The sequence below is a fragment of the Halichoeres trimaculatus genome, unplaced genomic scaffold (assembly GCF_033239565.1).
Source record: "Halichoeres trimaculatus isolate MK-OKI-2021-1 unplaced genomic scaffold, fHalTri1.1 fHalTri1_scaffold_7, whole genome shotgun sequence".
Classification (NCBI taxonomy): Eukaryota; Metazoa; Chordata; class Actinopteri; order Labriformes; family Labridae; genus Halichoeres; species Halichoeres trimaculatus.
The window spans coordinates 4591254-4607395 of NW_027437185.1; the positions used below are offsets into that span (position 1 = coordinate 4591254).

The 16142-nt window shown below is 43.0% G+C and overlaps 1 protein-coding gene and 1 non-coding gene across 2 annotated transcripts; both read left to right on the forward strand.

Moving 5' to 3' along the window:
* Window positions 1-612: 612 nt before the first annotated feature.
* On the forward strand, window positions 613-15397 carry hspa9 (heat shock protein 9). Its single transcript, XM_074674369.1, has 16 exons — window positions 613-932; window positions 2183-2241; window positions 2674-2761; window positions 6243-6424; window positions 7031-7155; window positions 7239-7312; window positions 8040-8146; window positions 8223-8385; window positions 8474-8566; window positions 8946-9155; window positions 11120-11347; window positions 11448-11670; window positions 11818-11912; window positions 13564-13656; window positions 14063-14203; window positions 15046-15397. The coding sequence occupies exons 1-16, from the start codon at window positions 852-854 to the stop codon at window positions 15127-15129; spliced, it is 2046 nt and encodes a 681-aa protein (XP_074530470.1). The 5' UTR covers window positions 613-851; the 3' UTR covers window positions 15130-15397.
* Window positions 8668-8870, forward strand: LOC141794040 (small nucleolar RNA SNORA74). Its single transcript, XR_012598487.1, has one exon. It is a non-coding gene; the product is annotated as a small nucleolar RNA SNORA74 (small nucleolar RNA).
* Window positions 15398-16142: the final 745 nt, after the last annotated feature.

Genomic DNA, 16142 nt, shown 5'->3' on the forward strand with positions numbered 1-16142 from the left:
TACTCTTTCTGGACTTCAGACTCAGTTGCCCATTTATTTTAAATATCTCCAGTATGTCACTTCCATGTGTCTAGATTCCAAGATAGGCACATGATGCTTCTCAGGTCATCTCTTCAAACTCTTCTTTAGGCATTGTTGTTGAACCGAGTGTGAAGGATGCTTTCAGGTAAAGGTACTCCATGCGCAGCGTGTGGTATTGAACAATGGCAAAGACAGCACGTATGTTTCATTAGACACGCGATCAGGTTTCTACAGCAACTACACAACGTTACTACGATCTGTCTGATATGAAGGTAGGTATGTTCATTCAAGTGTCCCTGATGTAACGCACGTGAAACCCCCGCGTCCCACTCCTTACATCATGACCTTCACATGCCCACTATGCGTAACTGTCCCTACTTGTTCCTGAACAGAAAAGACATGATGATTAGAGATTTGTGACAAGTGTTTGAATCTTAGTTGTTTGATATTGTATTCGAAGCCTCATATTTATCATTATTATCGGATTATTAAAAATTAAAATGAAAAATGGTTTTTATACAGAGTAAAATGAGTCAGGCAGATAGTTGTCTGCCTAATATGGGGGCCTTCGGCGGTGCATGGTGCAACATGTGTTGGATAATTCCAGAAAGAGCTTCACACTTCTTGCTTCATACGGCGGTCCATAGCTGCATCAGACCTGACCATCAGCTCCAGATTCACCTTGGAATCAGCACCTTGGGTCTAAAAACACTGGGGATCGGACATCCGAGAGCGCTCTTCACCGATTAACAAACACAAGCTTGGTTTGACTTTCGACCGCTTCGGACGTTTTTATTGAGATTCATTACCCTGAAAGCCGAACTGTCAAAATGTTGAGCGTCGCAAGAAGCGTTTCAAGGACTCTTCCTACAAGCAGCTGCACACGAAATGTATCCTCTCTGATCAAGAAGGTGAGTTTCAGTCGAGCTCAATCATTACTCAAAATACGCATATGTTGAGTTTTGGTCAGGAGACATGTCAGAGTAAACGAGGTGTTCCGGCGAGTTGTGCTACCCCATCAGAAATTTCCTTTTAATGGCGTTCCAGCTGTGCACATCACGTATAAGCAAACTTTATGGTATTATGATACATCTATGTATTTTGCTTATTGAAGTGAGGTCTGCTTTAATGTGAAGTGAATATTTGTCTATTCCCTTATCAAATCTTTTATCAGTTAAATAAGGTGAAGCGTCATTTTTTAGATATCCACTATGCTTTCTGCTGATTAGGTAGATTTCGTTATAACCTTTAATTTACAAGCTGTGTTTCAATATACTAAAATTGGGAGCATGTATTAACTGTCACGATCCTTGCTAACGTTAAACGGAAACTGCGCCAGCTTTGCGCAAGCGCAGAGCCGCTCGATATCACATCTCGCCGGGTAGCATGATTCCGCAGAACACCGGCTAGCATATCATGCTAACACTTTAGCACAAGGCCGTCTAACTCACTCGTGACAGTGTTAATGTCCTTTATTATTGCCTTTCAGGAACTATACTGTATGCTTAATCGACAAGTGACACCAATGTGTGTCACTATTAAAGACAAACTGAGGACTGTCACTTCTAAATGCAGCTGAATATGTGCGAGTTTCCATTTTAAAAGCCGACATGATACGGTATGCTATGCTAGGCTATCGGCTCACATTGCATAACTAGTCGTTGTGTTATTGGAGTTTATTAAAAAAAACACACTTTGTCTTGAAATAACCACCGAGGGAACCGGCGTGAGTGACGTAACATGAACGTTCACTTGTTAACAAACTGAACCTGGTGACTGTCTCAGTGACCTTCAGTGGGCTCGTCCCCCTCCCTGCAAGCTCCCCTCACCTCTCACATGTTGTTCCAAAATTTGACACAACCATTTATAAGCTCTTTGTTATCCTAGGTACCTATTTCCTGTTTGATTGCAACAAATTTTTCATGTATTACCTACACAATTTCATCTTTTAAGCCCATGAAAACTTATCAGCTGTTCGAGACACTGTAATTTTTTGCATTCACTTTTGTGAGAATTAGTCTGTCTTGTTAGTTGGTTTACACGTGCTGTTATTGTGTAATGAATAATGATTTTTTTTTTCATTTTGCCAATTAAAAGACATCACCTAACATGGGATTTTTCTTCATTCATGTGGTATAATCCTCTTTTTGGTGTGTTACAGGCATGCTGGAGTGGTTTCCAGCCAGATGCTCTCAGAGCTCTCTCCAGGAGAGACTATGCGTAAGTATCAGCACACTGAATGATTATGTCTTGTTAGAAAATTTTGACCTGAGAAAGCAGCAGCAGTACAGACATCCGAATAAAGCTGCGTGAAATTGTAGTTTTTTCACATAATAAAATTGTGATTGTCCATAAGAGGAACATCATTGCACAATGATTGATAAGAAGGTGAAACACATCTTCCCATATTGACTGTAACAATAAAAAAGAGTGATGCTGGGTGACCTTTGGGCAGTGCAGAGGACAAATTTAAATGCTCATGTGGAAGGTGAAAACTATGATTATACAGATATTATTTCCAAGGATGTTTGTAGTAATGATTAGAGGAGCCATGTGAGCTAATGTAAATGTCTGTGTTGTTTTTGGATTAAAATCTAAACATATCTGTAATAATTAAAAGGGTAACGTGTGTCTGTACTGTGTGTGTTGTAGGTCAGAAGCAGTCAAGGGTGCAGTTATTGGCATCGACCTGGGAACCACCAACTCCTGTGTTGCAGTCATGGAGGGTAAACAGGCCAAGGTGAGGATGAACTATAGAGCATAAGGAAATATCAATGCAGCCTCTGAACGAGAATAAGGATGCTTGGATATTAAAAATGCAAACACATTCTTATGTCCAGCAGATTTTTTTAACGAAAGGAACCGAGCTGGTCTCCCATTGTCGTCATCAGCTTTGAGGATGTTTAATACTTCTTGCAGAATGAGGGTTTAATTTGGGCTCCTATTTGCTTTTGGACCAGGCCTCTAGTGGATGCTCGTGGAACTGCAGTCTTTGTGCAGACTTGAGCTGAATCTGCTACTTGAGCTGAACACTCACTGTTATTGTGTGATGGGTTAGATGATGGTTTAGCTAAGGGACAGTGTTCCCCCTTATAAGTCTTTCTGGAGATTTTGGAGTCTTTGTTTGACCTCTAATAAGGGATGGGTACTGAATTTGGTACTTTTATGGGTACCAACTGGGTACCATGTAAAATCAAACGGTACCATGTTTCGGTACCTAAACACATCCTTGTGACTGTGAGGGATGGAAGAGTAGGTTTTCCATGCTGGACATGAACATAGCATTGCAGGTTTAAATGCTATGAAATAAATATCTTAAATTGAAAAACTTTGAGAATTTATTACTTATCAAATTAATATTCATCACCACATAAACACACACAAAAGTACAGAAAGCTGGTACTGTAGAGTATCAGTACAGTTTGCCAGGTGCTGGGCATCGGTACCGTATCATTTCAGATGTGAATGGTACTCATCCCTATCACTACCTCCATCATTTCACATGTAAACTCTTCCTGCCGATGCTGGTCTGCTGATCAGAGGCTGAGCTCCTCTCTGCCTCTTATTGTTTTTAAACCTGTTTCCTTTAATGTCAAAACTGGAGTTGACACAATCAGTGTCTCCAGGTGAGACGTCGGGTGTCCAAATTTAACCCTGTATTGAAATGACATCTCTTCCCTCATTCTGCCTTGATAATCAGCTTCTCTCTAAATTGGATTGAGCTATGCATGTGAGGACTTTGTAAACACTGACCTCAGTGTGGTGCTGGCTCTCTGGCCTTCAGATCTTTCTGTATAACTGATTAGGGATCATACACACACACACTGGCTTTTGACTTAAGGTGATGGTACTCCTGAAGCTGCGGGGATTGTGACAGTCTCCTGACCTGTTTCAGAGTGTTTCTGTTGCTGCTTCTCACCCCAATAACTAACTGTTGCTGCCTGCAGCATGTAAACTAAGAAAACAGGTCACAGTGCCTTGAGGAAGTCTGCAGGTTTGTCTTGATTGCTGATCTTTTTGTGGGTAACAGTTGGTTGTTGTCTTGTAGTCTCTGTGTCATCTTTTAAAATCTACTGAAGAAGTAGAAAAGACTGCACACTTCTGATATATCTTCATTTTAACAACTGAAAGGTCAGCTGTGCCCTTCACACTGATGCAGACATTATACCAGCACTGAATGTAGAGAGGTATTTTATCCAGAAGGTGGCACTCTAACTTAAATCAAGCTTAAGTCATGACTGTGAGTCTCTGTGACGTCACATGTTTCTGATACCAAACTGATTGGTTAAGAGAATCATTGATCCTGCAGCTTGAATCCCGTCAGTTGGCGAGTTGTTTGCCCTCGGTGTGTGGCCCTAACCGTGACGCTGCCTCTCTTTGTTTGTTGGTGTTTGTCTTCTTCTTTTGTCCGAGCATCATGCAGTGGAGCTGAATTGCAACACTCACTGTTTGCTCAGCAAAAGAGTGTTTTAGGTCAAACAGAAGTGTCTGATAAGGATGTTCTTATCTTGCTTTGGGGTTTTGGTGAAGTTTCATGAAAACAGTTCTCTTTGTAAACAAAACGTATCTTGGCCCTGAAAGCTTAGAAATCACCCCAGACTCAGTCAGAGCAGTTTTTCCTCCTATTGGTCGGTTTTATCTGCTGGTGTCATGGCCTTTCGGTGAAAGCAGGTTTTGGTACAACTGTTCAGAATAAAACATTGAACATTAAAGCCCAGTTTTCACCACGTGGTTCAGTTTGGTTCATCTCAGTATGGCACACATTATGTGGCATTTCCTCTGACTAAACCCTAAATTACTGACTCGTACCGTTCCACATTTTGGTACCTTCCTGTTGTTTGACCAGACACACTGGTCCAACCCCAGAAAAGGAGCTAGAAAAACTACAGTCTTTCAAAGCAAAAGAATCGTCACTTCCCATGCGATATCTATAATGAAGAACAACACATAACACTGCCATGTTGAAATCTCCGGTCGACTTTGTGAAAAGAACTTACTTTTATGTTTGGTAAATGGCATCACCAAACAGTTTTTCATTTACTGTGTCGTGTTTTTCTTCTTCGTGGGATTTATTAGCAGGGTACACCGTGTCGCGCTGCTATGCAGTCAAACTGACGCAGCTATCGGCATCCAGCTTACACACCACCTACCAAGAAGGGCACAGTTGACTGTGGAAATGCAAACAGGATCAAGCTTTACCGATCCGTACCAAACTGTACTGATCCATACTGGACCACTTAATTCTCATGAACCCGGGCTACTCATGCTGTCAACAAGAACTCTTTACTACTCACATCTTTTCAGTGACTTAACAGATAATTCACTCAGGCAAATCATTATATTCCTATCTGGTGTGAACTTAAAGTAACAACAGCCTAAACCCTGATAAATAATGAATATGTTGTTTTCCACGGTAATTCTAAAGGTTATTTAAAACCCAGTATTCACTTGAAATCAGAGACTGTCTCTAAAGCCGCGTTTCCACCAAGCAGTCCAGTTCGGTTCAGTACGGTTTGGCACGGTTTGGTACAGTTAAGCCTGACTGTGCCCTCTAGTGGTAGGCAGCGTGTAAGCTGGATGCTGAAAGCCGCAGTTGTTAAACAACAGCGTGATGCCGTAGCAGCACGACACAGTTCACCCCACTAATAAATCCAACAAAGAAGAAAAACGCAACACAGTAAACAAAGAGCACAGATGGAAGACATGCAGCATTTCGTCCTCTCTGTGATTGGCATGTAGCTCTTTGATACAAAGAACAATCAAGCTTTGTTTCAGAGAAGACTGTGTGCGACCAGGAGAAATGAAGCCGCTGCCAGGGTTAGTGATGATTCTTTTGACCAATTAACGGTCTGCAGTGTTGTTGCTCCACCTTCCGAGAGTGGATCTGTTCAGTCTGGCACCCATACGAAAGGGTCCCAAAAAGGTAGGCCGGCTCGTCTCGGTTTTTGGGGATCTGTCCCGGGATAAATCAGTGGAAACGCTGCAAACTGAGACGAACTGAACCGGTCTGCTTGGTGGAAAAGCAGCTCAAAAACTGTTACTGGAACGCTTTCATTTTGCCTCATTATGTGGTTAAATGCGACTCGGCAGTAAAAGGTGTTTGGTGTTTTGATCCCCCCTGAAGAGATTTCAGCTCTGACATTTTAACATAGTGTAATGAAGGTAAAGAGCAGCAGGCCACGAGCTGTGTGGTCTGAGACTCATTCCTGTTTTTCTTCCAGGTGTTGGAGAACGCAGAGGGAGCCAGGACGACTCCCTCAGTCGTCGCCTTCACAGCAGATGGGGAGCGCCTGGTGGGCATGCCGGCTAAACGTCAGGCTGTCACTAATCCTCAGAACACTCTGTACGCCACCAAGAGGCTCATCGGACGCCGCTTTGATGACCCAGAAGTGCAGAAGGACCTGTGAGTGCCTCATTATTACATACAGCACGTAACAGACAGACTCAGAGCCATGTCCACATGTTACCGGGTATTTGGGAAACCGGATATATTTTTATTCCTTCATGCCTGCTGTCCACACGAAACCACAGCTTAACGTCTCTAAAAATAGTGTTTTATGAAAACTCCGGTCAAAGTGAAGATTTTGGAAAACTGGTTTCATGGTTTTTGTGTAGTTGCTGGTAAACAGAGATTTTGGTTCTCAAACATCACAGCTAAATGATAGGGGTTTATTCTGATTGGCTGACGGGTTTTACGTCTGGAACAGTAACAATTATGGGTTTGACATGCCTCGAGCTGCACTTATTGGCGGATTTGCGAATGAGAGGGGCGGTATTATTTTTTGAAAATAAGGCTGTGTGGACACGGCCTCAGTCTTTGTGACTCTTTTTTGTTTTAGTCCACATTCATTTTATTTCTTAAATCATTTTTAGAATTTATTCACCTTTTTAATCCTGCGTGATTTATTTCAGCTCGTCTTTGTCCTTCTGTTGCTGAACATTTATCGTTCTGTTTGTTAAAGTGATCATCACTCAACTGAAATGTCTGTCTGTGTTTTGTTTTCAACAGGAAGAACGTCCCCTTTAAGATTGTTCGAGCATCTAACGGCGATGCTTGGGTGGAGGCTCATGGGAAAATGTACTCCCCCAGCCAGGCTGGAGCCTTCGTCCTGATGAAGATGAAAGAGACTGCAGGTACGGCAGCTGCTTTTGTTTCTTTCACATCATCTTCATCATCATCATGGAGTTGGGTTCATGATTTGATGTTTGTGTTGCAGAGAGCTACCTGGGAACCACAGTGAAGAACGCCGTGGTCACTGTACCAGCCTACTTCAACGACTCACAGAGACAGGTACTCTGACATACACGTGTGCCTATGAACTGCTCAAAACGGTTTGTCCTGAAACAAGCACCAGATCTTAACAAGAGGGCTACCCACAGCTCTGCCCCTGACAGGCCTCCACAGGGCTGGCCAATCAGAGGGAAGGGGGTCTGTGAAGCTGGGATACTTAAAGAGACAGCAGCTAAAACAAAATGTTTCAGACAGAGGCTAAAATAAAGATTTATAAGACAGCAAGAAAGAAGAGAAATAGAGATTTATTTTTGAGTTTTGATAAAGATACTACAAGGTTCCAGAGGTGCAACAGAAAGTCTTAAACACAATACCCCTTCTTTAAAGGGACTGTGAGAACTGTCTGTGTAAAGTAGATTGCAATGACACTTTTCGCTCAGAGTCTCATGCACACTGTTGTGTTGACATTAATTTTTTTGTTAATTAATTAAAAAAAAAATGTATATATTTTTTGGTCTTTTGTGCCTTAAGCTGGATAGGAGAGAGGGCTGTGGATAGAGCAGGAAATGGGGAGTGGGGACTGACATGCGGGGAAGGGGCCACAGGCCAGAAACGGATCAGCCAGCCCCCCCAGACGTGACTCTTAACAAAGCTTGCGTTTGTTTTGGAAATGAATGGAGATCAGATTTTCTTTAAAACACTACTTTCAGAACCTAACTGAAGAAGTGTTTCACAGTATCAGTCACTCAACATTCCCAGGTCTCTCATGTGTTTCTTTAACTTCCAGGCTACGAAAGATGCGGGTCAGATCTCTGGTCTGAACGTCCTGCGTGTGATCAATGAGCCGACAGCTGCCGCTCTGGCCTACGGTCTGGACAAAACTCAGGATAAGATGTAAGTAAAACTACAGAAGGAACAGTTGTTTATGGGGAAACACTGCCAGCTCTCTAACCAACTCGTCTGTTTCCAGTATCGCTGTGTATGATCTGGGCGGAGGAACATTTGATATCTCAGTCCTGGAGATCCAGAAAGGAGTGTTTGAGGTCAAGTCTACCAATGGAGACACCTTCCTGGGAGGAGAGGACTTCGATCAGCACCTCCTCACACATATTGTCAAGGAGTTTAAGAGAGAGGTAAACTCTTTGAGCCTACAGCTGGTTCCCGCTCCTCCAGGTCTGTCCCCACTCAGGATTTCATGTATGTGATCTGTTCTCTCCACAGTCTGGTGTGGATCTGACCAAAGACAACATGGCTCTGCAGAGAGTCAGAGAGGCTGCGGAGAAGGCCAAGTGTGAGCTCTCCTCTTCACTGCAGGTACACAGATCTTTTTAATCCTCAGAGGTGTGGCATCAGAAACACATTAAAGTGGATCAGAGTCAGGATTTGAGTTGTACACCTGAAACTAGCTCCCTCAGTCCAGCTCTCAGTCAGCTGTCCGGACTGTCCCTGTGTCTGGTTCAGTGTTACAGCGCTGGAAGAGAAGGTCCTGTGTCGCAGCTCTCTGCAGCTGGTTCTGTTTTAGGGTCTGCTGCTGCTGAGCTGCTGCAGGACTTGGCCCGGTGAGAGTGGTCTGTCCTGGTACTGACCACAGGATAGACCTAGTACAGGGCCACACAAACACATTAGGCTCCACCCCCAGTGTAATGAAGTGTGACATAAACAGTGAACTCGTGGCGTTTCATCTCTCTTCCAGACCGACATCAACCTGCCGTACCTGACCATGGACGCCTCTGGTCCAAAACATCTCAACATGAAGCTGACCCGCTCTCAGTTTGAAGGAATCGTAGCTGACCTGATCCGCCGCACCGTGGCTCCCTGCCAGAAAGCCATGCAGGACGCCGAGGTGTCAAAGGGAGACATTGGAGAGGTGCTGCTGGTCGGGGGAATGAGCCGCATGCCCAAGGTAGGAGCATGAGTCTGCAGACCCTTCACAGTGAACTCTTTGACCTCTCAGCAGGCTGAGACTTGATGTAGGGAGCATCTGCAAAGGTCAAAAGCAAAACAAAGTGGGAGAGCAAACACTTAGGAGCTTCAGCCTGAGTCTGCAAGTTGGGTCCTATCACAAGGTTTAGGGCAGAAATTACCCCTACAGCAGTGTTTTTGTGCAGCAGAAGCCCAGAGCACTCGCACCAAACACCCCCTCCCTGCTCCTCTGCCGGTTTCCTCTGCACTCAGACGGGGCCATATTTTACTTGACCAAAAACACAAATAAACGGACTCCCACCGAAAAAATCTGATATCGGTCTGCATTCACGCTTTATTTAGAGAATTTTCAGCGCGTTACTTTCACACAAAAACACCGCTAAATAAGGCTCTAGTTCTCATCGTGTCGTAAAACGGCGCAACCTCCGTCGCAGAACCACAGCTGGGTACGAGGCGCTCGCCGCTTAGTGTATCAGTCCGCGCGGCGTGCCAGATATAAACAAACACAGGTAGTCTGCCAGGATGAAGAGACTCCTGCTAAAAAAATAAACATAAGGTTTGTGGATCGTTTCATTGGACACAGTTTGTCCAGAAATTGTGGAAAACTTTGTTCTGTACTAAAATTATTTTCACTGATACTATAGTAATACGTTGTTTACCTAAGTGTCTGCAACAATGTGACGTTCAAAAAAACATACAAAAAGGATTTCTGATTCTGACTCCAATAACTAAACAATAAGAACCAGTCAACACAGATTGTTAGCATGTAGCTATAGTTTTTTTAAAATATTTTTAATCTTCTTGGTCGGTAGCAGTTTTAATTCTCTGCAAGTTTTGGAGAAAGTTAGTTGTAAAAAAGGCTGTTATGGGGCTAAACATGTAGAAAATGAAGAACACAGGCTGGAGCTATTTGTGTGAATTACTCTGAGAAAACAAGTTTTGAATAAAAATTTAGCCACAATTAAAAAACAGATTTTCAAGAAATGTTTGGGGCTAGTTTGAGTAAAATAGAATTAACTGTATTCATTCACAATGTGGGAAAATTAATTTGACCTTACAAAAAACAAAACACCTGAAAACCTCAGGATCAAAAAACAACAATCGACGAGGATAAGCTGACAGAGCGTGTGCTGCTCCTCAATCATCCATTGTCAACATAATACATCATCAGCTACGAGAACAACATGTGTGTTATAATTATTGTAGCTTGTAAACAGTTTAAAATTGGAAACAGAATTATTTAGTAACTGAACATGAGCTCATCAACGACTCTTTTGAAAGATGAGTTTAATGATCAGAAAGGGAAATCCACCGTGAACCTGGGACACTTTGAGAGTTTTATCTTTTGAATTTAAGACATCAGTCATTTATTTGCTAACTGGACAAGTTTAGGAACATGTTTGGTGGCTCATGGCAGTCTATAGAATCGACCTGATGGGAGCGGCTCAAAGTTGCACCCCATTTACAGAAGCTTTAGCCCTCATCATCTGTCGTATCCTCCCCAAATAAAGACATTAAAGCCCCAAAACAAATTAAAATATGGTTGGTTCATTAATGAAAGAAGATGATTGGTGATAAAGTGACACAACTGCTACCCACATGCAGTCACCTTCTTCTCATGTGCTGTGGTTAGCAAACAGCTCAGGGACGTCATACAGCCACCATCTAGCAGGAATACAGTGTGTCAGTATTGTACAGTATGACTTGATAAACATAACCCATCCCTGGTCAGAAGAAATTTAATCCATGTCCAAAGAAAATAGACTTTAAGTCCCAAACAGCAAAAACTGAAAAGTTTTTATTCTTTTTTTGTGCATAAAAACTCAAATGTCATTGATCTGATGGAGAGGGAAGTGTCTCTTTGTTCAGCAGCAGCAGTAAGACTCTGGTCTGGTGGTGGTTGTAGAAGGAGAGCTGCAGATTTAATGCTCTGTTCGTCTGCAGGTTCAACAAACAGTCCAGGACCTTTTCGGCCGCGCTCCCAGCAAGTCCGTGAACCCTGACGAGGCGGTCGCCATTGGAGCAGCCATCCAGGGTGGAGTTCTGGCTGGTGATGTCACTGACGTGCTGCTGTTGGATGTGACGCCTCTGTCCCTGGGTATCGAGACACTCGGTGGAGTCTTCACCAAACTCATCAACAGGAACACGACGATCCCCACCAAGAAGAGCCAGGTACTTACAGAGATGGAGGAAACCAGAGCAGCGTTAACCTTTGACCTCTGTGTAAAAGACGAAGACAGGTGCCTCACTTCTCTGCTCTGCTCTCCTCCAGGTGTTCTCCACAGCTGCCGACGGTCAGACTCAGGTAGAGATCAAGGTGTGTCAGGGTGAGAGAGAGATGGCGTTGGACAACAAGGTCCTGGGTCAGTTCACCCTGGTGGGAATCCCCCCGGCCCCCCGCGGCGTTCCTCAGATCGAGGTCACCTTCGACATTGATGCCAACGGCATCGTTCACGTCTCAGCCAAGGACAAGGGCACCGGCCGGGAGCAGCAGAGTACGCATCAGTCATGACTCCTCAGCATAACCTGGTGTTTGCTGTAGCAGAGATTTATCACACATGTTGATGATCAAATTAGCAGATTGACCTCTGGAAGCCTGCGTCTGACATTTCTGTCCTCTGTTCTGTGGTTTCTCTCCTCAGTTGTGATCCAGTCATCAGGAGGACTCAGCAAAGACGACATCGAGAACATGATCAAGAATGCTGAGAAGTACGCAGAGGAGGACAGGAGGAGGAAGGTAAAGATGTCCTGACTGAACCGTCAGTGCTGATTCATCCTGTTTCAGTCTTGTTCTTATTTACACTGAGGAGCTTCAGATTCAGCTGTTCATGACTTAGTGTTTAAATCATGTCAAACCAAGCTCCGACACTAATCTACATGACAGAGAGCAGAGCAGAGACACACTGAAAAGTGAAACAGTCATTGTTTTGTGTCTGTGGCTCTTTTATTTGAATCAAGACGTTAAAAATAGAGCCACAATGTTTCTTACAGAGCGTTATCTCTTTACTTGACCTGGACTAAGGATTAGAGATAGACTGATGTGGATTTTTCCGGGCCGATAGCGATTATTAGTTGTCAAGGAGGCCGATATCAATTTGCAGTCAAAGTGCAAATATTGGTGTCAAAATCTTGAACAATACAAACTCCAACACTTCTTTCAAATACCTTCAAGCATATGTTTATTAAACAGCTCCCAGGCTTAGCAGCATGTTTTAAAAAGTTAAATTAAGACTTAAGAAAAAAAAAAGCTCAAGTTTTCTACAGTAAATAAAGTTTTCCAAAATGTCAACGTAACTGCAAAAACTGAAGTAACTGCACTGCTGATTTGCTGTTTCCCAAGCCATGGCTCTGCTTGTAACCAATCAGATGGTACTGTGGGTGGGACAGTGCTAGGGACTGAGTAGTGACTGCAGACAGCGTAGCGGCTGCATCAGAGCCGCAACAACAGAGTTTTAAATTTGTTTCTTGTCGGCCGTCGGATTTAAAAAAAAAAAGGCAGATGCCGATATGCTACAAAATGCCAAATATCGGCCCCGATAACCAGCCTAGCCGGTAAGCGGTTCATCCCTACTTAGGATCTTTCCTTTATGGCTCCACTTGTATATTTCCTTACTCTATAGACCATTTTACAGGCAGCATCAAAATATGTGTATGCATTTTGGCTGCAGAAGAGACATTTAGCGTCATTCATTCAGACGAGTTAGCGTTCTTTAAACACTAGATTCAAACTGAGCAGCATAAAAATGTCTGTTTTTCTGCGGTCAGTTGTCAGAACAATACTACACCATGAAGTCAACTTCTAATGAGCTCTGGTCATTTCAGAGCCACTGGTGTTCTTGAGTTAAGAGTGACCATGCTAGCTGTTGACCCTCAGCCAAACATGTCAGTGATGGTTAGCTGATAAGTCACCAGTTAACAGGGTCACACTTTACACTGTAACACCAGCATCATCTGCAGCTGTATTATTAAATGTGTCTTCTTTATCTAACCTTAGTTAACCAGGTTTGACCCTAAAGAAATAATATTTACAGTACATTATCAAGCTGTTAACCAGGCTTATTAGTAATCTATAAATACAAACCGTTAATATTCTGTTGTGTTTGGAGCAGCTCTCTGTCAAGACGTAGTTCTCTGGGTCCTCTGTTATAACCCAGATCTTAGCGGTCGGTGTGCTTGTCTTTGATTTGGGAGGGTTTCTGGTTCATTGACACAAGTATATGTCTTTATAGTTCACAATCCAGTAAGTGTGCAAAGATAATGCAGTCACAAGCATCGAGTCACTGATGTGTTTAAACTCCTCTCTGGGCACATGCTGGATTTCTCCTCTAAAAACGTCTGTCCCCTTGATGATGTTTACCATCCACTCACTGATTCCTCTTTGTGAACAGGACCGTGTGGAGGCCGTCAACATGGCTGAGGGCATCATCCATGACACAGAATCCAAGATGGAGGAGTTCAAGGACCAGCTGCCCGCTGATGAGGTAAAAATTCTTTGAGCTACTTCCTGCAAGATTTAGAAGAAATGCCAATAAATGAGAAATGAGATTTGGAACAGAGTGGAGATGAAGAATATGATTAAATTCAATCTGCTTAAGAATAACAATGCAGTCCCTAGTTACATTTTTCACCAGGGCACAGTTGTTTCTTAAAGTTGAAATACATTTGTGAGGAGCATGTGTTGGCCTCAAACACTGCTCAATCTCCTCTAAACTTTGTGAATGAAAATCTGACAATTTAAAGAGAAACTTCCCAAAGGTTTGTTTTTGTTTTGGCTTGATCCTGAAATCACCAGCCGTTAACTTCTGTTAAGTAAAGCTTGACCAATTTGATTAAATTAATAAAACCATCACTGGTGGTGTCTAATTTCTCTGGTTTGCCTGTTTTCAGTGCACCAAGCTGAAGGAGGAGATCACAAAGGTCCGGGACCTTCTGGCCAACAAGGACTCAGAGACGGGAGAGAACATCAAACAGGCAGCCTCCACCCTGCAGCAGGCGTCTCTCAAACTCTTCGAAATGGCTTACAAGAAGGTAAGAGAAACTCAACAAACACCTGAAATCAAATACAACCTCTGGAATCTGCTGAACCTCACAGGAGGTATCCAACATTTTATATCACGCCAGAAGAAACAGAATGAACAAAGAAGAAAACACAAATCTGCTTAAGAGTTTGACATGAGGGAAAAACGCCCAGGAATATAAGTCATCTGTGGCTACGATGGATTCCCATCAATTTCAGAATTGTTTTTTTTTTGTCAGTGTGAATCAGACAGAAAAAAGTGGAGCAGACTGTTGTTTTTAATGTGGGTAATTAATCTGAATCCTGTAACACAAGTGTTGTTTTGCGTCTGAGGCATTTCAGTGTAGGTACAGTTTGAACTTTTCTCTGCTTGCTGAAGTCTGCTCTGTGTAGGAGACTTTTATTCTGGTAGCAAGCATTAGAGTGCACTGCATGTCCAGACTTTTATTTTTGGGCTCTGGTGTTGATTTATTTGCCTTAAAGTACCTGGGAATAACAATCTGTAGCATCACGGAGTTTATCGTTAAAGTTTGTTCATGTACAGGCAGAGCAGTCAGAGACAGACACACTCCATTTAGGAGCAGGCATCAGGACAACAGGTGATACAAAAAAAAAATTTCTGGATCCAGACGGTGATCCTGATCACCTCCAAAAATTAATCACTTCCTCCTTATCCCATTTTGAACATTTCCTGAAAATTTCATCCAGATCCGTCTGTGACTTTTTGAGTCATGTTGTTCACAGACAAACAACCAGACAAACTGTCCCAGAAACATAACCTCCTTGGTGGATATAATAAACATTCACCCTGTCATTATGGTCACTCACCTCTTGTTTCCTTTCCCTCCTGCAGATGGCAGCAGAGCGAGAAGGCAGCAGCAGCAGCAGCAGCAGCTCGGGCTCATCAGAGGGAGAGAAGAAGGAGGGCCAGCAGTAGAGCCTTTGCACTCTTGTTTCACTGGGTTTCCATGGTAACAGAGGACTGTTGAACTGGGTGGGGAGGGGTCGCAGCCAGGAGTGACAAACTGAATCTTGGTCAATCTCACCGTAATAAATTATTCTACTGTGTTTTGGCAGTAAAATACTCTAGGTTAATGTCAGTGTATGCTCCTCCATGTCCTATGATATCCTGTTTGTAATTTAATTGTCTCATTATGATGTCATGTTTGTTTATTTTTACACAGCTGATCATTCACTTTCTGACATAGTAAACGTTATTTTGTTGTCTACGACATCATGTAGGTTCATGTTTGTTTTCTGTCATCTGAAGCAGTTCAGCTTTTCCATGTTTGTACCTGAAGAGCTAAGTTCAGACGCTTTGATAATTATAATAATAATAATAATATTGTACAGTGCTCTGCATTGATTATAGCCATCTTTGAATTGTGCTCTCATTACATCTAGAGTTAAAGTCCCAACATACTGAAGTATATTTGACTGAGTGTCAGAAACTTGTCCTGGGTGCTCTCTGAAGACTTCCAGGACTGTGGTCAGGAGGCGTATTTTAATTTCATCAGTTTTATTCTTTGGATCTGTAAAAAAAAAAGCATCTGCAGCACTCACAGAGGAGACCTGGACATAAGGGATCAGTCTCGTCTGAGTGACCTTTAGGGGACAGAGAGAATCTATAGTCTGAGTGTCTGTGAGAGGGTGAGGCCGAGCTTTAATTTCATTCTTCTTTGTTGACGAAATGAATGCAGGCCCTCAAAGTGTGTGAGATTTTTGCATCCTGGTTTGTAGCGTTGCTCTGAAGCAGGACGGCCTCCAGTTAAAGCAGAAACACCTGGAGGTTTAAAACTGCAGAATAAAGGATGAGGTCTTGGTCTTTCTTGTGTCAAACAGCAGAAGCTGAGGAAGAGGAGGAGGAAGAGGAGGAGTGGGTTGTCATTCCCCTTCAGAAAGACGTGTTGTTGCTGCCACACACCTCTTTCCCTCGCTGTTCTGTGATTG